This window comes from Quercus lobata, chromosome 4, assembly GCF_001633185.2.
Source record: "Quercus lobata isolate SW786 chromosome 4, ValleyOak3.0 Primary Assembly, whole genome shotgun sequence".
Classification (NCBI taxonomy): domain Eukaryota; kingdom Viridiplantae; phylum Streptophyta; class Magnoliopsida; order Fagales; family Fagaceae; genus Quercus; species Quercus lobata.
The window spans coordinates 21533038-21555163 of NC_044907.1; the positions used below are offsets into that span (position 1 = coordinate 21533038).

The 22126-nt window shown below is 39.4% G+C and overlaps 2 protein-coding genes across 10 annotated transcripts; one reads left to right on the forward strand and one right to left on the reverse strand.

The window, feature by feature from the left end:
• The first annotated feature begins 9174 nt into the window (after window positions 1-9174).
• LOC115986762 (integrator complex subunit 3 homolog) lies at window positions 9175-16188 on the forward strand. Of its 9 annotated transcripts, XM_031110036.1 has the most exons (7): window positions 9175-12437; window positions 12816-12890; window positions 13131-13263; window positions 14016-14254; window positions 14979-15078; window positions 15336-15534; window positions 15846-16188. In XM_031110036.1, the coding sequence occupies exon 1, from the start codon at window positions 9449-9451 to the stop codon at window positions 12389-12391; it is 2943 nt and encodes a 980-aa protein (XP_030965896.1). In that variant the 5' UTR covers window positions 9175-9448; the 3' UTR covers window positions 12392-12437; window positions 12816-12890; window positions 13131-13263; window positions 14016-14254; window positions 14979-15078; window positions 15336-15534; window positions 15846-16188. The 9 variants fall into 9 exon arrangements, with proteins under 9 accessions (XP_030965896.1, XP_030965901.1, XP_030965894.1 ...); XM_031110041.1 differs by lacking the exons at window positions 14016-14254; window positions 15846-16188 and adding an exon at window positions 13451-13700 and having other exon boundaries at window positions 15336-15674; XM_031110034.1 differs by lacking the exon at window positions 15846-16188 and having other exon boundaries at window positions 15336-15674.
• Window positions 16189-18024: 1836 nt separating this feature from the next.
• Window positions 18025-22070, reverse strand: LOC115987298 (protein MAINTENANCE OF PSII UNDER HIGH LIGHT 1). Its single transcript, XM_031110821.1, has 3 exons — window positions 21573-22070; window positions 19901-20035; window positions 18025-18568 (listed from the first exon to the last, which is right to left on the reverse strand). The coding sequence occupies exons 1-3, from the start codon at window positions 21753-21755 to the stop codon at window positions 18194-18196; spliced, it is 693 nt and encodes a 230-aa protein (XP_030966681.1). The 5' UTR covers window positions 21756-22070; the 3' UTR covers window positions 18025-18193.
• Between the last annotated feature and the right edge of the window lie 56 nt (window positions 22071-22126).

Sequence of the window (22126 nt, forward strand, 5' to 3'; positions counted from 1 at the left end):
TTTGGGTCTGCCGAAGACTAAACTGTCCTCGGCTGCATCTCCGGGCCATTTTTTGCCTTATATTTTTGAGCTCGGGCCATAACCTTTTTCGGCTTGGGCCTTTGGACTCCCCATGAGCAAGTGGGTCTGGCCCATAAATTATTGGGCCCTACAATGGCAATATCGTGAAAAATTCAGCTTGGTATTTCAAGAAATATAAAAGCAGATTTTTATTAATATCATGCACATTTCTTAAGAGAAAATAAAAAAAAACCTATAATTGGAGTAATTTTTTTGTAACATCTCACTCGATTCAAACTAATTTTTGCCTACAACCAGTCAAAACAAAAGGAATTTCATGATCTTTAAGCTTAACATCATGTTTTCAAGCTTTCTAGAACCAAAATGAAAATGATTTTTTGTTAAAAGTAAACCATGATATTAACAACATCAGGTTATAAACTAAACCATGATGTGATTGACGAAATTAGACAACGTTTTTTTTTTTTTTTTTGCTAGGTGATTGCAGGGGCTAGAACCCCCGAGCATCAAGTCATACGAGTACGTGGGTGCCAATAGGCTACTGAGGCCAATGGCGAAGAAATTAGACAGCTTGTCTCTAGACTGTTACCATTAATTAATGATGGATAAGCTGCTAGCATGAAGCAAATAATGTCTCTTAGGATTTTTTTTTTTTTTTTTTTTTGAGGGGGTCTTAGGATAAAGTTAACTGTAGATAATAATTACAAATCTTTAAACTACTAAAATGATCAAATAAATCTCATTTAAGAATATTTTAATTATTGATGGCATTTGATACAACTAATGATGGCGTGAACACCCATTCCTTACCAAATAGTATATCAAAGTGTTTTTTTTAAAGTTATAATGGAAAAAAGGGATTTGAACTCTAAATATTTATATTAAAAACAGCATGAGGTACCAACTAGTTAAGTTAGGAGACTTTTGGCTATCTAAGTTTATGCTTGTATCTATCTCCAAAAAAAAAAAAAAAAAGTTTATGCTTATGTAGGGCTAGGGAGCTTATGATCCGGCCTAGGCTCTATCCGTGCTTAGGGCCCGTGCCGAGGAGGTAGTGTGCCGAGGACGAGTAATAAAGGCCGAGGTGTTAAGGGGAACAACTGAGGATGACCCTATCCTCAGCACTCCCGGACTTCGATGAGAAGAGCAACGTCTTAGTGAAGGCTATCCCCAAACCACCCCCTGAAGGGGATGTGAGTGGAATGGGGCCCACGTGGAGGTACAGTGGAAAGTTGGTTCAAGGAAAATACGTCCCCTCCGCATTAAATGCACCCGCCAGCGTCCTGATCATGTTAATGAGAAAAGACACTTGGGCGGTGTAACTTCGATCATCGCAACTAACAGAAAGTAAAATGGGACAGTTGATGGGATGGGTACAGAAGTAAGCACCTGCCAGACCAACAAGTGGAGGGCTAAGATCGACCAAGAAGGACTATATAATGTAAAGGTTAGTGCGCCAAAAGAGGGGGCCCAAAAACCAGAGCCTCCTAGCCCGCCTCCAGGAGAAAGACTCCTAAGGCGAAAACGGCTTAATTATGTATGAACACCACGAGAAACCCACCGTCTGGTGACTGAGGCCTAGCCTTTCAAACCCACGCTCTACAAATGATATTGTTTGGGCCTTTTTACACGCGAGCCCAACACTGTTACGGTTCGTTACGAATCGTGCCCTTACAATTGACGCTGTCTGTGGGAAGGGCTTGTGTCTTGGCATAGGCGATAGGTCGAGACAGTTCCCTTGTCATTTCTAACAGCCGGTTATAGTGTTCTAGTGTAAAGTTCCACTAGGGGCTATGACTCTTGACTAGGGGTTACGCTTTGTAGCGTCAATCACATGGATGGTTCTAGGGGCTTGGCCGAGGAGCTAATCCCCCTAAAGCCAAGGTCCCATGCCAAAAGCTGAGTTTTGGACAGAACCAAGGTATTGTATGGTCCTCGGACTCAAACCTATGGGGAAACCAACTACTTAGATGAGAAAACTGAGTTTCGGATAGTACCAAGGTATTGTATGGTCCTCGGACCCAAACCTATGGGGAAACCAACTACTTAGATGAGAAAACTGAGTTTTGAACAGAACCAAGGTATTGTATGGTCTTCGGACTCAAACCTATGGGGAAACCAACTACTTGGATGAGAAAACTGAGTTTTGGACAGAACCAAGGTATTGTATGGCCCTCAGACTCAAACCTATGGGGAAACCAACTACTTGGATGAGAAAACTGAGTTTCGGACAGAACCAAGGTATTGTATGGTCCTCGGACTCAAACCTATGGGAAAACCAACTACTTAGATGAGAAAACTGAGTTTTGGACAGAACCAAAGTATTGTATGGCCCTCGGACTCAAACCTATGGGGAAACCAACTACTTAGATGAGAAAACTGAGTTTTGGACAGAACCAAGGTATTGTATGGTCCTCGGACTCAAACCTATGGGGAAACCAACTACTTAGATGAGAAAACTGAGTTTTGGACAGAACCAAGGTATTGTATGGTCCTCGGACTCAAACCTATGGGGAAACCAACTACTTAGATGAGAAAACTGAGTTTTGGACAGCACCAAGGTATTGTATGGTCCTCGGACTCAAACCTATGGGGAAACCAACTACTTGGATGAGAAAACTGAGTTTTGGACAGAACCAAGGTATTGTATGGTTCTCGGACTCAAACCTATGGGGAAACCAACTACTTAGATGAGAAAACTGAGTTTTGGACAAAACCAGGTATTGTATGGTCCTCGGACTCAAACCCATGAGAAAACCAACTACTTAGATGAGAAAACTGAGTTTTGGACAGAACCAAGGTATTGTATGGTCCTCGGACTCAAACCTATGGGGAAACCAACTACTTATCAATATCTATCAAGTTTTGGACAGAACCAAGGTATTGTATGGTCCTCGGACTCAAACCTATGGGGAAACCAACTACTTATCAATATCTATCAAGTTTTGGACAGAACCAAGGTATTGTATGGTCCTCAGACTCAAGCCTATGGGGAAACCAACTACTTTAAAGAAACCTGGGCACTAAGCAGGACTTAGCGGCTACACGTGATATCTAAAATGATGCCTATATCTTCGGACTCAAGCCTATGGGGAAACCAACTACTTTAAAGAAACCTGGGCACTAAGCAGGACTTAGCGGCTACACGTGATATCTAAAATGATGCCTATATCTTCGTTGAATGAGGGTTAGAAATGAGTCCAAGGCTCTGCGGGTGCAAGTAAGCTAGGGTTTTGAAACATGATGTTAAATGTATCGCATGCACAAATATTCATACATGTCAAGATGAATTAGTGCAGAATTCATAAACTATATCAAGTATCAACGAGGGCAACTAACAAGTAACCAAAAGGAAAAAGGAAGAAAAAGATTTCATATATACATGTTCAACAAGTTCAAACTACTAATAGATTAGAAAGTTTTCAAAATGAAAAGGAACAAGTTAATCGTTAAACTAAAGACAAATACAAAGCCTAGCCAGGATTTCTACGTTTTTAGTTTTGTGTCGGCCACGTCCTGGGAAGGCGGAACGAGATCAGCTTCGACGCCCTGGAGGATAGTCCCTTCTGGGGGAGGCAGAACAGGGTCAGTATCGGTACTCTTGGGGACCGCAGCAAGGGGAATTGCCTGTGGGGGCTGGGCAAGTATGGCTCGCTCCTCAGCATTAGGCATCTGAGTGCCAACCACGGGCTCAGTAACCTCTTTGGGTACCTCAGGATCCGTATGCTGAGATGTTTCTGTCACATCCTGAGGTTCTCCCTCTTTGAGTGTCTTGCTAGGAGAGCCGCCGACTTGTAAGTTTTCCAACTGGGTGACCCCTTCCTCGGGTTGGTCGCTCATAGCCACGGAGCTGGAGGAGGTGGCCTCACGGATGGCTGTAGGGTAAAATATGTTCTCCGCTTTCCACAAGTCGGATGAAGCATTCACCCCAGCTCGCTTCAGTGCCTCTTCCCAAACTTGGGAGCAGTAAAGCCTGCATACCCCAAAAATCTGGGCTTTAAGGATGGCTTGGGTTTCAGCTACCCCCGCATTATAACCATCATCCTCGGGCGTTTCCTTGGCAACCTCAGCCTCATTTCTGGCAAACTCGGCCTCCTGCTTGGCCCTTACGGCTTCGTCACGGGCATACTTCGCCACACCTTTGTCGTGCTCTGCTGCGGCCAGTTTCTTACTTAAATCCTTGATCTGCTCCTTAACTATTTGCAACTGATCCTCGGCTTCAAGTAGACGTTTTGTTTGGTCCTCGGCTTGTTTTTGGGCGCTAGCTAGGCCCGCCGAGGCGCTATCCCTTTCTCGGATAGCAACTGTTAGGTCAGCCTTAGCCTTGGTGAGTTCATCCTCAGAGGCTTGGAGAGTCTTTGCGGCCGTTATGCGCTTGGTGCGTTCATTCTCGGCCGCCTTACTCTTAATGTTCACCTCTTCCTCCATCCTATAGGTGGCCTGGAGAGCCTGGCAAGGGAGATAAATGCATAGTTAATGACAAACCAGGAGCGAGAGTTAATAAAGTTTTAGGTTTCAAGAAGCCTTACCATGCCCAAGTACCTCTTAGTACTAAGGAAGACCTCCTGCATCCTCATTTTCCTCAGACCATCCATGTCAGTAGGAAGGAGCATGGTTCTCCCTAATGCGTCTGCTACGTAGCCACCCTTGCCACCTCCAGGGTCCCTCATGGATGCAGTTTCCAGCAGTGGACCCCTGTGAAGCATTGGGGCAGGAAGCCAGGCGCTCGGCGAGGACTGGGCCTCGATCTCCTTTCCCTTGCCTTGAGAGGATTGGACCTCAGTTTCTTTACCCTTTCTCTGGTGTCCGATCTTCAGTTGTTTAGTGCGCGGAGCCTCTTCCTTCTCCTTAGAAGGTTGGGATTTTCCCCCTTCCATGATTTCCTTGCCCTTGGGGCTCCTCTTTCTCTTTGAATCAGTGCCTTCCGGCCGAGGAGGCAAAGCTGGTTGGGAGGAAGCAGGAAGTTTGGGGCGGGGGGATTGTGGCTGGGACTTGGTGGAAGATGACCTGGTCTGGACAATCTGGGGTTGAGGTGGTGGGGAAGGAGCATTGGGTTGTGGCGTTCCCTGTGTATCCTTCCCAGGTTGGCCCTCGAGGAGTTCGAGTAGGGGGGTCGGGGGCTTTCTCTTGAGTCCCATCTCGGCTTGAGAAGAGGTGACTATTGACGACAATTCCGCCTCGGACAAGGCTGGGTCACCTATATCACTGGAAGGATCCTCGGATTGGTGGGCTAGGTCAAATACCTCAAAACCTTCCTCAGGCCGATCTAGCTCGCCTTCGTCCTCTGTTACTTGATAAGACGAGGAGGGGCCCACCGGTGGGATGTTCACGGGGACAGATGGTTCTTGGGAGATAAAAAATCCTGTCTCGACCACGGTAATTTTTGGAAGTCAGGGACGGCTGGCGCTGATCACGTGCCTTGCGTCCGCAAATGACTTCTGAACAGGAGGGTACCCTAGTATTTTGTGAGCTGCTCGGACTTGACCATCTCCGTCATTTACAAAAACTGCCGCTTGTAAGACAATCTCTAAGTCCGCCCGGTTGACTAAGTGAAAATGCCGTTGGTAGGCGTATGGATCTACAAAAAGAAAAACACGTATGCATGGTTAGTTACCGAACAACATCAGATTAGAATGGCGTAAAGGTTCATCGCCCTTCCGTTCCCAGTACCCCACCTGGTTCTCCTTCTACTATGGGGCACGGATCGCCATCGTGCCATTCACTAGAGACGATGAGGAAATCCTTATTTAATCCCTTGTTGGAGTCAGGGAGGCACTGGATTAATCGAACTCTTTCGTCCCTCGTCTTCATGTAGTAGGTTTTCCCCTTTAAGTTTTGGAGATTATAACACCAGTTCACATCATGGTGGGTCAGTCTTAACCCCATTTTTTCGTTTAAAGCGTCCACGCAACCCAGAATCCTAAAAATGTTGCCGGCGCACTGGGTAGGGGTTGATCGGAAGTGCCTGAGGTAACCCCTCGTTACCGGCCCCATGGAGATTCTCATACCCCCCTCTACAAAGGCGAGGATGGGAATTACTATCACGCTCGTTTCCTTCTTATAGTGCCATTCCCCCATCTTACAATGCCTCAGACTTACGTTGGGAGGAATCCTATAATCGACGATGAACTTATTTATCGCCTCTTCAGTATCGACTAATTTCCTCAGTCTCAATTTAGCCATCTCTATGATTTACTAAACAAACCCAACCCGCAACGGGAGAAGAAAGGTAACCAAAGAAAAACAAACTCAGAAAAGAAAAAGCACGAGTTAATGGAGGGAGGGAACTTACATAAAAGAGGAAAGATGCTTCGAACAGGTTTTTTGTGCTGGACATAGACTTGAGTTTGGGCGAAAGTTCAGATGAACCCAGAATATACGCGCTAGAACTCTTAAGTGCAAAACTGAAGAGACAGATCCGTTCCAAAAAATCTTTTATACTTTCTAGGGTAACTGCACACATTTTCCCGCCCATAAAGACTAAGGGATCATCACCGTTCGATCTTCATCAAGCCGTAGAACGTGGGAAACACAGAGCCGCCCGTATTTAAAGAGGCCACATTTCGCCTTCTAAGGGCTCTAGGAACGTGTCTCGGGTAGATGAAAAGTCTCGGGAACCGATAGGTGACAAGAATTGACAGATATTGGCAGATATCTGATGTCATCAAAACCCTCCTATCCGTCCGAGGAGTCGGATAGCAGGATTTTGAGGGGCTATTGTGGGGCCGGGGAGCTTACGTTCCGGCCCACGTTCTATCCAGGCTCAGGACCCGTGCCGAGGAGGTCGTGTGCCGAGGACGAATGATCAAAGGCCGAGGCGTCAAGGGGAACAGTTGAGGATGACCCTACCCTCGGCACTCCAGGACTTCAATGGGGAGAGCAACGTCTCGATGAAGGCTATCCCCAAATAGCTCCCTGAAGGGGATGTGAGTAGAATGGGGCCCACGTGGAGGTATGGTGCAAAGTTGGTTCAAGGAAAATACATCCCCTCCGCATTAAATGCACCCGCCAGCGTCCTGATCATGTTAATGAGAAAAGACGCTTAGGCGGTGTAACTTCGATCATCGCAACTAACAGAAAGTAAGAGGGGACAACTGATGGGATGGGTACAGAAGTAAACACCTGCCCAGACCAACAAGTGGAGGGCTAAGATCGACCAAGAAGGACTATATAATGTAAATGATAGTGTGCCAAAAGGAGGGCTAGGAAAAATGGCCAAAAACCAGAGCCTCCCAGCCCGCCTCCAGAAGAAAGACTCCTAGGGCGAAAATGACTTAATCATGCATGAACACCACGAAAAACCCACCGTCTGGTGACTGAGGCCTAGCCTTTCAAACCCACGCTCTACAAATGATATTGTTTGGGCCTTTTTACGTGCGAACCCAACACTGTTACGGTTTGTTGCAAATCGCGTCCTTACAACAGTTTTTTAAAACCACATTTTTCAAAATACAAGAATATTTTAGTACACTTAAAAAAAAAGATTAGATAAATTGTTCCAAATGGACACTTAATTGTCCTGGGCAATCAACAGAAGAAAATGCCCACAAACTCATCAAATATGAAATTCTAGCATGTGTACCACCAACGGCACGTATGCTTGAGGGGCGGACTAAATGCACACGGGATTGGGGTGAGTTGCAAATGAACCACAATGTTATCAATTTTGTCTAATTGACCAATGAAGTTTAAGAATTAATCAAAACTAATTTCGTGAACTATAACAGATAGAAGGTTGTTAAGTGGTATGCACATATCATCTTTAAAATAAATTTTTTTAATGATAATATATACGCATAACATGACCATGTTCAATCAATTATAACTGAGGAAATTGAGATGGATATGTCAGTTTGAACCATTCTTAAAGAACAAAGTTTGACCACAAAATTGAGTGTAACCTAAGGCTATAACTTCACTCAATATTTTTTTATTGGATGTGAATTTTGACAAATCTATTATTGTATTATACTTTCTTCTTATATCTTTAATGCATGCAAAATTTTCTAAAAATCAAAGATCAATAGCTATATCATCAATCAATTGTTTAAATTGCAAGTTTTTGTAGTATAAATTATGAATAAAATAAGCTCATAGATTATACAATAAATAACATCTGATTGATAAAAAATTTGATATGTATGTTAAGAGTATAAAAAATATTAAATCCAACAATTATATTTTCAAAATATATATTAATGTTAATTTTTATAAAAGAAAATTGTACTCTTAGACTACAATAAATTCTATGATTGCCCCAACCCCGAAGGTCTTTTTGCATTTTTCTCTTGTATTTAATTAATTGATTAATTGTTGTTATTATTATTATTATTTGGGTTGTCGATTTCACAAGAAAAAACACTTGAGGTTGTTTTTGTTTCATCCGAAAATATTTTTCTTTAGTTTCAAGTATTTTTAGTGCGTTTGAAAACAGTAATATTTGGGGTATTTGGCGGCCAAAATGGCCCATTAGCATTAATTTTTGAAATATTTAGCAACAGAGCACTGTTTCGGAAATAATTAGGGAAATACCACTTTTTCCGGTACTCGAGCATGGTGAACTCGAGTACCATCTTTTCATTGGTCAAACATCTTCTCAAAAAAAAAAAAAACGCCGCTATAGGGCCCGAAAACGTCACTATAGGGCTTAAAAACGTCACTATAGGGCCCCTTGAACCTGCTATGGGGACTTATAAAAAATTTTGCAGGAAAACGCTGCTATAGGGCCCAAAAACGTCACTATAGGGCTTAAAAACGCCACTATAGGGCCCCTTAACCTGTTATGGGACTTATAAAAAAATTTTTGCAGGAAAACGCCGCTATAGGGCCCGAAAACGTCACTATAGGGCCCCTTAACTTGGTATGGGGGCTTAAAAACGCCGCTATAGGGTCCGAAAACGTCGCTATAGGGCTTAAAAATGCCACTATAGGGCTCCTTGAATATGGGGCGATGGTGGATTAAAAAAACATGGTACTCGAGCTCACCAAGCTCGAGTACCAGAAAAAGTAGTATTTCCCTAATTATTTCCGAAACAGTATTCTGTTGCTAAATATTTCAAAAATTAATGCTAATGGGCCATTTTGGCCGGTATTTGGCAGTAAAATTATTTATTTCCAATATTTGCCGTACAAAATTTACGTCTAACACACACACACACACTCAAACCACGATTTCTGAGAAGAAAAAAATTTGAAGGGGCTGAGGGACTGACTGAGGGAGAACGCTCCACCGTCGTCGCCGCCGTCGCTCTCTCTCTCCTCGCCACCGATCGTGAATCTCAACGCCAGCCACCACCAATTCAAGCTCCGTTTCACAATCTCAATCTCCCCACCCCCCCCTGTTCCTTTTCCACCAGGTAAATTCAAAAAACCACACAACTCTTTTTGCTCTCTTTCGTAATTGCTACTACTTGATGACCCTGCTTTCATGGCCTCAAAACTCATCCAAATTGCTTCCTTTGAAGCTGAGAACCAAACGGAACTCTCTCTGAGGCAAGCCTTTGAGCTTTTGGAACCAAAACTTAGACCCCCATTTGACTTAACAATCCCAGACCAACAGCAATATGCTCAGCTCAACAGGGCCATTCTTTATGGTGTTTTATGCGAACCCCATTTCGCAAAAATTCATATTAAGCACTTACATGCTATTGTCACTGATGGGTATGGCTTGTTTGTCCATTTGCTTGTCAAGGTTGTTCATGAATTGTATCCAAAACTCGTTGCCTCGGCAAGGCAACAGTTGGTTTGGGTTACTAAGGAGATGGTTGATGTTTTGGCAGTCGGGTTTGATGGCTTGTTGGTGTGTCTATTGAGGCAAATTGTTGGTGGGGATTTTAGTGAGGGGAATTTGTGGTTGTGTTTTGAGTTGTTGAGTGTTTTTATGGGCAAATGGGATTGCTTGTTAGAAGAGGAACCATTGGTTTTGTCGAGTGCTTTGTACACGTACCTTCGGCTATTGGCTGATCATTGTAGGTTATCCAATAATGTGAGTTTAGAGGTATTGAAGAGGTTGGAGATTGAGTTTTGTGTTAAACTAATGAGGGAGCAGTTTCATTTGTGTTTGAGAATTGGGAGGGATTTTATTAGAGTTTTGCAAGATTTGGTTCATGTTCCCGAGTTTAGAGCTATATGGAAAGATTTAGTCTTGAACCCAAGTGTGTTTAACACTCCAGGATTTTCTGATATTTCGAAGGTCTATTGTACGAGGACTTCGAGCCGGTATGCTTTACTTAGGATTACTCCAGAAATGGAGACCCAATTGCGGTTTTTACTCACATATGTGAAGTTTGGGAGTCAGAGGCGCCACCAAGAATGGTTTGCTAAGAAGTTTCTTTGTGGGATGGAGAGAGAGTCCCTCATTAGTGACATTGTTCGGTTTATATGTTGTGCACACCACCCAACTAATGAAATTATTCAGTCAGATGTTATTCCAAGATGGGCTGTTATAGGTTGGCTTTTGGCACTTTGTAGGAAGAACTATGTTAGCGCCAATGTGAAGTTGGCTCTATTTTATGATTGGCTATTCTTTGATGAAAGAGTGGATAATATTATGAACATTGAGCCTGCAATGCTATTGATGGTATACTCCATTCCCAAATACATAGATATGATTCGCACCCTTCTCGAGTTTTTGTTCCTTCTTGTGGACAACTATGATTTACAACATATTGATATCATAGTTAAGGGTGTCTCGTCAGCTTTCAATGTACTTCTCAGGAAAGGAGTGATTCAATCAATGGATGTTTTGACTTCTTGTGATGCACTTTCACCTGCTCTAAGGGAGAGACTTGGAAGGTTTTTGTCAGGTATGAAAATGGCCATTTCTAAAGAACTGCAGCCAGTCAATGTTTCTGGTCGCCTTTTGACACCTTTGAGCTTGTCAAATTCATCTGGTATGGAAACTCCAACACCATCATTGAAAGGGCAACTCACATGCACCCAAGAAGATAGATCTGCCATGGAACCTTTTGATTCTTCTGTTCCATCAGTTGTGACTAGTGAATGTCAAGTTGTTGCTGTGGAGAATTTACTTAGAAAATGTGGAGAGACAATTAAGAAATCATATGCAATGGGCCTTCAGACTTTGGAGGAATTATTATATTCATTTGTGAATCTAAATAATTACAAAACAGTGGGTGGCACAATATGTCCTGAAGTTTTATCTTCTAGAATAGCAAAAGAATTTGAGTTGAATGGACATAAACTGTTTAGTTCTCTTCAATTTCTTTCCGATAAGCCTGACTGTGATGATGAAATCGGGTCTGCCACATCCTTAATTATTCGTACATTTATCTTTTCTCAGCCTAAGATGCAGGACATGCTTCTATCCTGGTCAAGGATGGGTTTTTCTGTGGGATCATGGTTACTATCTTACGCATCAAGACTTGCTTATGAGGCATACATGGTGGATTGTACTAGAGATACATTGCTTGACAAAGATTCTGCCAAGAAAATTGATCAGCCTCTGCTGATGTTTCATTTTAATGGGTATCATTCTTTTTTAAATGGAAAAAAAGAGAATTCCCTTGCTTCTACTCCTAAGATAGACGATAAGTTTGTCTCAGAGTTGGTAGATAGTGCCTTTTCTGCTTACAGATGTTTCCTTATGTATTCACAAAGTATCTTACATAAAGATAAAGATATGTCTCTGACGAAGCTCCTCGTTTCTGACTTAATATCTTGTAATTTAAGGGGGACAAAAATATTGAAATTTTTATTCTGCAGTGTCTTTTGTCATTTTCCTGATTTATCCATAGGTGAGGAAGACATCATCAGGTTACTTGTCGGTCAGTTGGGTCACACCGATCTAGTTGATATACAGTTTGAAATTGGCTTGAAGAAATACTCTATATTTGGTGAGAACACTGAAAGCATTTTCCACTTAATTGAAAGCTCACTGAGTTGGGGCTGTCTGGAACAGTATAAGTTCTGGGGCTTGATTAGATCAGAGCTTGCAGTTTCCACAGTTCAACTGGAGAAAGTGATTTTGGGATTTTTCTGCTCTGGTGAACTACATGAAAAAAGAAATTCCATTGCAGTTGAAGGTCTTCTGACACTCTGTAGTTGTCGTGCACCCACACCTGAGCTTGTTGGGGCAATCATGTTATTACCTAATAATGTGTTCCCTGACTTCGCTGCTGCTGCTCTGGCGACATGGGTTGTGTCTAATGCCTCAACTTTATTTGATAGCTTAGCTGAGTTTTCTGGGAAACTTGATAAGAAAACTGTGGATTCTGACTTTCCTAATTCGGCTGAGATTATGATAAACCATTCTGCAATTTTGTGGTTATTCAATTACTATAATGCTCAGGGGATGAATGGCTCAGATATTTTGAGAAACTTATCCCAAGATATTTGCGTCAAAAAGTAATGCAGTGTTTCTGATAAATATTGGAGAATGAATTTTATATTGAAAGGTAAGCTATGGGGCGTACAGTTTATCTTTTTTTCCCAATCTTAACAAGATCAAATCATGTCTTAATTTTTGTTGAGTAACTGTGGATCACTTTCATGTGTAGTAAAATAGCTGTGTATCTTATTACTGTTTGGTTACCTCTCTTTAAATTAAACCACAGTCTTCACGTAGTCAATTTTCTCATTTTCAATTAAGTTAACCAACTCAATTGAAAATGAGAAAGATCTTTCTGTACTGTTCTTTATAGCCGAATTCTTCAGATTAGATTGATGCTATTTATACAGCAGTGACTTGATGTGAGAATTTGTGTGCTTTGTATTGCCAATGCTCTATTAGTAATTGGGTACTCAGGTCCTCTCTTTCATGTTGAATTTGGCAGGATGGCATATGGTTGGACAAGAGCCTTAGTGCTGCTTCAGATGCTTTTGATAACCTTTTTTGTCATTGCTGTATGGTATGTGGTCTTTAGACCATTTCTCATCTTTATTATTTGCAAAAGAGAATTAGTGTTGTTGTGTCCGATAGAAGCCTTAAATTGCTTCAGATATAGTTTTATTCAGAAATAGTTTTCTTCATTGATAAGTCATATTCAGATATAGTTTTCATATTCCTAAACTAAATAGTACTTGTTTTTAGTTATGATGCACACTGGCTGACATAATTGTGAATGCATGTGCTTGCTTTTGGGGTTTAGGGGGACTGAAGTTATGGGAAGGTTTACTGGATCTTGTTAAAGCACTTCAATGGATCTTCAGTCAGATGCACTGTTTCTGCTTCATCTGACCGGTAATGTTTTCAAGATTGTCCAGGACTTGAATAGGATTTATGTGAGTATAGATGTTTTATGTTGATCTAATACAGTATTTAATCAGTTTCTTAGAGCTAAGCTTTTATGTCAAGAACTCCCTTTATAAGTAACACATCCATGTTTCTATTTGGGGGACAAACCCATTTCAATGTGAAGAAGTGGGTTCCAGGGATCATGGCATTTCAAATTGTATATGCTCTGTGTAGGTATCTCCCCTACTTGCTTTTAGCATGCTGGACAAATTTGGGATTGGGACACTGTTTGCAGCCTGATATACTTCATAACTGAGGAATGAAATGGTGGAAAACCTGTGAAAGTCTGGGGACTAATAATAACTACAAAATTTTGGCAGGAAATTTCGATTTTGTATAAATTGTAAATAAAGGATCTCATGAGGTGTTCCTTCTGAGAATCAGAACAGAAGAAGGGAGAATAAGGAAAAATAAAGTTGTTTTGGTGGGTTGTATTCCTGTTCAAAATAAGCTTGTGTTCTCATTCTTGAATATTTGGAATTTTATGGGGATACTGCAAATAATCTGGAATTTTACAGTGTTATCAATAATCTTAAAACCAGTTAACTTGGAAGTTGGGTGATATTGTGTGTAATTGTTGTAGAACCTCCATATAGCCTTGATTGCTTGACAAAATTGTATAAGTCTTGAGAGGTTGCCTTTTAAGCAAAGAAATGTTACGTATATTTCATCTGCTTTCTGGCAACACCTGTGCCTTTCTGTACAATGTATTGAAGGCCATAATGTATGTCTTTTACAGAAAGCCACAAGGGTAACAGCAGCTCATTATGGTGTCCAAATCAGCCCATATTTTCCTGTGCCATCCAATTGCATAGGTTGCTTAGGAGTCATGAATAACTATGAATCTCTGCTTCCAAACAAGAAAGCTCTTTTTGATATCCCCGTGGCACCTACAGCTAGTGCATATTTGACATCTCTTGTACTTGCAGTTGCTGCATTTGTAGCTGATGGCAGCTTTAATGGAGGGGACAATGCTTTGTAAGTTTTCTTAAGTGCCTTTCTTTGGAAAGTCATACTTTATTATGCAGAAGCATTTTTTTTAGATGTTCTTTCTGTTGGAATTGGCAACTGTTTTTATTGTGGATATGGCTGTAGAAATCAGTTGGTAGGGGGTTCTGATCTGTTTTCATTATTGCTTGCTTCTTTAATTTGTTGCCAACTGTGTAGATGTCTAAAGAAGTATAACATGTTGGCCTCCCAAAGTTGCAACCTTGGGGGGAGCTATTGTCTTAGTGTCATAATATGTGAAAGACCTTGCTGGATGTTATGTGGAAATGTAATCAATAGATTATTCATAACTGAACAGAAAATGAAGAGATAACTCAGAAAATATCCTTTGTATATATGTTAATTGAGGTCGACTCCTAAGGTTATGGTTGGCTTGATACTAAAACTACTTGTACACTAAAAAGTAAGGAAACTAGACTTAAGTTTATCATGTCAGGGATTTTGGAATTATTGTGGACTTGGTAAAATTTCTGTTTTCAAGAAAGATTGCATCTCAATGTGCTCTACTGGTAGCTAGTCTACACTTCTTTCCTCTGAAAAAAAGTTCATACTTTATACACCAAGACATAGCGATAGTGGTTTATTAGGGCTCAAAAAGTTACAGATTGTAATTATATTCTTAAGAGCATGTTACAGTAATTGATTATGAACGTTATGACCATTTTCTGAATGTATGATTTCTAATATATTGCAGTTTGGAAGTTTAGAGGAGTTCCAGGAAGAGTTTAAGGATATCAATCAAGAGGAGCAGATTTCAAAGCTGCATAAAATGTTGGCCCCCCATCTTCTTAGAAGTATAATTCTTAAACCCTTTCAATGTGACAATTAGTTTCACTTGATTTAATTTTAGTTTGCATCAGTTATTTGAAGCCCAAATGTTGTATGTTCACTAGTATTTTTAGCTTATTCATTATTCACAAACCACCACTTCTATTTTTCTGATGCCCCCTTCATGAGTGTGAGACTTTTAAGTGGCTTTACATATGTTGAACCAACTATATGTTTTGTGTTATACATAGTGTCAAGTTGATGATTACTCTCCATGTTGCAGGGGTATATCTTTGGCTGCAGATAACTGACAAAATGAAAGCACGTGCATCCTTAGAAGTAATTGGCAACAATGACAGAATACTGGACTGTGGGACTCATCAGACGAATGGGAACTTGTGATTGAAGCATCTTCTAATCGCTTGGAATGACCTTGAGAAATCATATCTTTACCCAACACTCTCAGCATGCTATTAAAGATGGTGGGTATAATAGTTTATTAGTTTCAGAATTCTCTAGTTAAAATACTGAGTTACTTTAGGTTAATGTGAAAATGTCTCCATAAACTTCAAGAGTGAAGGATTTAGTGATTTGGAAAGCTAATTGAATTTTGTTTGATTTTGTGTTTTGGTATAATATAGATTTTGTAATATGTGGTTCTTTAAAGTCTATGTGCATAGTTGTTGGGGGTTTTTTATTTTTATTTTTTAAAAAGAGAAAAACCTTATTTTGAGGGTTGGGAGACCCTAAAAAAAATAGTTTTTGTACTTTTATTTATTTTAAAATTTTTCAGGGGTCGCCAATCCTCCATAAAGATAAAGCATTTGTTTCAAGGGTCATGTAGGCCATCGAAATTTCTATTTCAAGGGTCACAGACAGTTCATTGAGGGAAGGCATGATCGTGTTGCAGTGGCTGCTGTCCACCGGTTGAGTTTTTTGTACTGGTTCAACTAATGAAGGGCAGCAAGCCAAGCGAACAGGCTAGAAGGCCATCAGCAACCATGCATGAGTTTATAGTGTCACAAAATAGTTATTTTTTTAGGACAGTTCCTTTTTATGAGATACTGTACTGGTTCAACTAAGTTATATAATGACTTGGTGGGAAATAAAATGATATGCACAAGCTTGGCCACTCAGTGATAACTTAAAGAAAGTTCTCAAAAGATTAGGGGTTTTGCTTCATCATTTAGCGTATCTAAGAAAACAAGAATTTTACTCAACTTTACAGACTAATAGGCTAAGACAATGTCCATCTTGATAATGGAGGCTTTTCATATATCTTAGTTCATTTTAGAACTGTGGTTTTGTAATTGTTGTTTTTTTATTTCTTAGTTATGTTCTACTATTAATATTTCCTCTGGGGTGTTAAAAAGGCTTTGAAGTTTAGGGTATGAGAGTCTATAGTTGAATTTGGTTAACCTGTATCAGATAATTACATCTCCCAAATTAATTAATTATATATATGGGTTGGGTTTAAGTAATATATGGTTTAACTGCAAATCAATTTTGATTACATTTTCTCATTGTCTCCATGTACTTGCAAATTTCAAGATTATAAATAATCAATAACTATTTTATCCATAAGATGTTTAAATTGAAAATTTTTATATTTTAAAATTATACACAAAACATCAATAATTTATAAACAGGACAGTAAACAACATTAGACTAACACAAAATTTTGTGTGCTCGTTAAGAAGTAGGGGTGTCTAGACCCAATTGGAGCCTGAAAAACTGACTAATTTGCCCGACATTGACCTGATTTCAGTTTGAACCAATGCCCTAGTTGGTCGACAGTGGGTTTTTGATTCCAAGAACTGACGCTGACGGGTCAAGTGGTGGGTTTGCTTCTCCAAAACCCAAGCAACTTGAACCTGACTGTTGCTATATAAGAAATTCGGCAAAATCAAGCTAGATCTAGTGAGATCTTGACCAAATCTGGTGGGATTTAGCTAGATCCAGCTAAATCTTAGAAATTTTTAGCAAAAATTTGTAAATTTCAGTGAAAAGTTTGTAGATTCTGGCAAAAAATGTAGTTTCTAGCAAATCTTTGCAGTTTTCTGTGACGTTTTGCATATTTCAGCAACCGATCGAACCGAACTGACTCCATTCGAACTTGAAACTGACTCGATCGATTGATGTCGACGGTCAGTTTTGGGTCCCTCCGCCCTCCACTCAACACTGGCAGGTCGGGTCCGATTGGATCCAAAACCGAACCAGTCTTGCCCATGGATAGGCCTATTAAGAAGACAAGAACATGGTGGAAATTGAGTTGGGTAATATTGACAAAGAATTACACAAGGGGTAATTTGATATTTTCTGTAGTCTTGGGAAGAAGTACGTAGTTTTCATAATTTTGCATCACATGCTGCAACTTTTAGTAAAAAAAAAAAAAAGTGATTCCTTTTACAACTTCACCAAGTTAATGGAGGCCTTGAATGAGATTCAGTCCCCTTGTTACTTCAACAAGCTCTCAGAAGCACCGTGCATTGCTTAGAAAGAAGCAGTTGCGATGGAGTTAAAGCCTGTCAAGGAGGAGCCAAGAACATAGCGTATTCTCAGACGTAGGGTTTCAAGGGCAAGGAAGAATGGCTAAGATATGAAAAACTTATTCTGGAAGATACTTATTACCTGCCATTTCTAGAGGATGGTTTAGGCTTCAAATATATTGATGTTTTTGGGTGGATATTATTTGATCTTCACGTATGTGATGTCTTTGGTTGAGTCAGACAATTTTATGAGATCTAAGCTATTTTGAAGGGGATGCAAGACAAGCTAAAAATGGTGTCTAATAAAATCTGTACATCTTTTTTCATTTATCATGTCCTTTCTCTTCTTGTTTATAGTATCACTACTTGCTTTATCGTTTGTTTATTCTGAACATCTAGCTCTTTAAGACCTTACTTTCTACCTTGCAAATAGACATACACCTTCAAGAGAATTTTCAAACATATAAGAAATGTAACATGTTCTTTAGCACAAACAAAACTGTATTGCTAATCATCTTTGTAGTGAAAGTGATATACATCTTCATAAGGTTGCAGAAATATATCTTCAATTATAAAATTACATATCTTATAATATAAAGAAAAATCTGCAGTTAGTTCTTAACATTGAATAAATTATACCAACTTTAATTGCCTAAGAGACGGTTCTCACACTTGAAGTGGAAGGCTCCAGAAGATCCGGCGCAGAGTTGACCTGAATCTGGGGTACTTCCTCTGCAGAGCTATCTACCTGAACAGATGAGGATGATTCAGCCTGGCTTGGCACTGAGGCTTCAATCATTTCTTGTGGTTTAAACTTGTTGATATAATAAGTAAGTGATGGCCCGGAGTATTCTATTGTCTTCATCTGAGGAGGTTTGTTTTTACCAACTTGAAGGAGTATTGATGAAGCTGCAGCAATTGAGATGAGAGCAAGGCCACCAGCAATTGCTGCTGAGTTCTCAGCTCCATCAGCAGATTTACCTGCATTTCCGGAGCTTATTGCACTTTCTGCCACGTAAACCGTAGGCTGGAGAAGGTTTAGAAGATATTAGATGAAACAGGCTATAACATTGAAGAATTGAGAAAGAAGCAGATAATAAGGACAGAGATAGAAGAAAGAAGGAACAACCATAACAACAGATGGCTGCAATAAGTAATTGGGCTCTTGTCCTACATGCTGTGTGCACCCATATTAATTCATTTTTTCAAGGGGAGATTACACTGATGACTCTGTGCCCTGAAACATGAGCACTTGTGTGGCTTTTATCATATGAGAGCTTGTGGTCAACCCTGTTACATTATGTCATCTCAATATACCCACTAGAAGCTGAATTTATTGTTACAAACAAACTGTTTTACTTAAAACAAAACCTAGTTAGCCTAGAAATACTGAAATTCGTATGTTTGGTATAACCATTCCCTTCTGCATAGACCTGGTCTGTAGATTATTAGTAAATATAGTTATAGTTTCACATAAAACTGTTAACAACCATTTATTTTCTTACTCCCAATATTTCAACAACAGGGGGTTAAAGCATCTGAAGGAGGGGAAAACACAAAAACCAAAAGGTTTCCCTTGTTTCTCAACCCAAACATTTGTGGTGTTTAAGTGTAGTTTTTTATTGGCTAAAATGCACTTTCCGCTCTCTAAGTTTGGGGTTTGCTTCTAAGACAAATCAAATGACTCATGAATCAAAATGTTAACAAGGTTGAAAAAAAAAAAAGTTTTGCAAAAGTTCAACTTGTACTGTATGTTGCCTTGTGAAAGTGTATGAATAATTAGAATTGTACTAAACTTTTTTTTTATCACAAAAGAGAGAACTGCCATGCTCTAATGCAAGCCTCAGAAAGAAATTGTAATGATGGCAGAGTGAGGATAGGAGATTTTGTCATTTTCATGAATCAACCAGTTCTCCTCCTACAGTCCTATGCCATAACTAAAAGCTCTTAAAATACATCAATTTTAAGGAAATGTCCAGTTCACGAGGAACTTATAAATATGAGAGGCAGATATATCCTGGAAAATCTTTGAATTTCTTTCGATGCGTGCAGATGACAAGCTTGATGAAATTAAATGAAAAAATTTCAGGTACTATGATTTTCCTGACTGGGAGAAGTGATCAACCGTGTGAGAACTATGTTTGCTGATTAACATTGATTTTTTTCCAAGGCAACCATCTTGATTTTGTTTGATTGCAAAATATAGTGGATCATCCTCAAATATAAAACCTAACTAAATATTTGCATAAAGGTCTCTCTCTCCTTAATTCTCCTTTTTGTTTTTAATTACAAAATCTACTACAGTCAAAAAAGAATTGAAAAAATAACTTGAAAATAGAAAGAGCTCAAAATAACCAACCTCAACTGAATATATGTTTGTTTGCCCAGCAGTGTCTTTCTCAACATAGCCTGTCCAACCTTTCTTGCGGGGCGGATATGTTCCAACCACTCTGGTCTTCTCCCCAGCTAACCACTCCCCGCTAATCTTCCCAACCTAATTTTTCCATTAGCAAAACATTAAATTTATTATGTTGAGTGAAGATAAATACCCAGTTGTTCCTCATTAGTTTGTGCAGTGCCCTGCATATCAATTGCTCTTGATTTTGGGTAAAAACATAAATTGCACAATTGATGAAAGTAGGCAGAGTGATATTTAGTGAATAAACAGGTTCTTTTTTTTATGCAATATAAAAATATGCATAACAAGTTTTACATAAAAAGCCATTTCACCTTGAGGCGAAAAACAAAAGTGAATCTTGACTCTGGCATGAAATACTGTATAGGGTCCCATAATATGTAAATCTTATAAGGAAGTGAGTTTTCTACATCACTTTGGCACTGACATCAATATCGATTACCACCTTATTAAGCTAGGAACATAGCATTCACTCATAAGGCCTTTATGCCAATGGCATATGTGGTAGATTAGACAAGAACAATTGTCAAGACAAGGTAAGCAACTTGGAGAGTTATACATATATTGAGACACCACCTTAAATCTAAAAGTTTAAATCTGCAGACTGGACCCAATCATGTATATTGATCCTTACTTTTTGCCCCTACTTTGCAATGAGTGATTCACTACTCACACAAGCACCACAACAAAGGGCATTACAAGAACTGCTTCTTTGCACTAGACACCTCTTTCCATGTCCCCCACCCCAACTAACCAACAACACACAAACATTTGGAAGCTGGAAACAAAGTTTAAACAAACCATCTAGGAAAAATCTCACCTATCCTACAGTTGTTCATTTTTATTTATTGATAAAACAGGACTTAAATTTTAATAAGAACATTATAATAAAAATCATAAAATTATGTACACAAGATACACAACTTTTTATCAAGCACAAAAGCTAAATTTATCACATTTATTCAATATGTTTTGCACTATTTGTATATATATACCAAACTATTGATTAGGCAGCTGCACAGGCATGGCATCTTACATTAATGGTCTATTTCCTTAAAAAATTCCGTTACTTTGCAGGCAGGCGAGCACACACACAAAAATATCATTACAGCTAATTTACAAAACCCTGAACCGAATTCGAATTGGTTTTCTAAAAAGCCTTTTTTCCAGAATCATGAAATCACTTGAAGAAACACAAGTTAGAAAACAAGCCTTAAACATATCAACCCATAGATAAATCAGAATATGAGGCCAACTTTTCCTTAAATGGACCATCTATAAACAATTTTTAATGCAACAAATCCATTCTACTTCTAAATTCTCTTTCCAAAAATATAAACTTCAATCACTTATAATTTCTTAACAAAACAGAGTTCCTGAATTCTAATACCTTTCCTATAATCATTTGTCTACACCAGACAGTGCATAAACAAGAGGAGATACTGTTAAAATAATAGTTAAATGATTAAATTCACAATTTCCTAACAGTTTAAATATATGGAAAAAATCATAATTGAACAAGGGATAATTGCAGTTAGTCCCAGTGATTAAAGACAAAAAAAAAATAGCAAGAAATAGAAGTGAAGGATAATCCTAGTAAGAAAAGAAGACCCACCTCCTTATCAGGAGCACACTCTTCATCATTGCAGTCAGGGTCTTCTTCAGTGGAAGCTCTGACTCTGAAAAAAAGGCTGGAACTTCGCTTACTGACACTATGGTACTTGGTGTTGAAGAACCTTTGAGTTGGGAAAGTGCAGGTATTGGCTGCAGCTACCACTGCTTGTAATGCACAGGCCATTCTTGAAAACTTTTATAGATATAAAACTATATCAGCTCAGAAAGTACACTTTTGAGAGGTAAAAAAAATGAAAACTTGAAGTGGGTCTGTTTTGTTTTGTTGGAAAAGTATGTGAGTTTCTTTCTTTCTTGGGGTTGGAGTGGTGGTGAAGTTTGAGAGTTGGAACAGAGAGAGAGAGAGAGAGGTATAGAGAGATTTTTGTTTTCCAGTTTTTTGTGGTGGATTTTGAGTGGGCTACTTGTGGACTGTAATCTTTTTCGTGCACATTTTGGGCTGGACTTGGACTGTTTCATAGGTACTGAAAAAAAAGTGGGATTTTGTAAAGTTGTTTTCTTTCTGTGAGTGGGTGTCATGAAGCCAAGTTGCCAGAA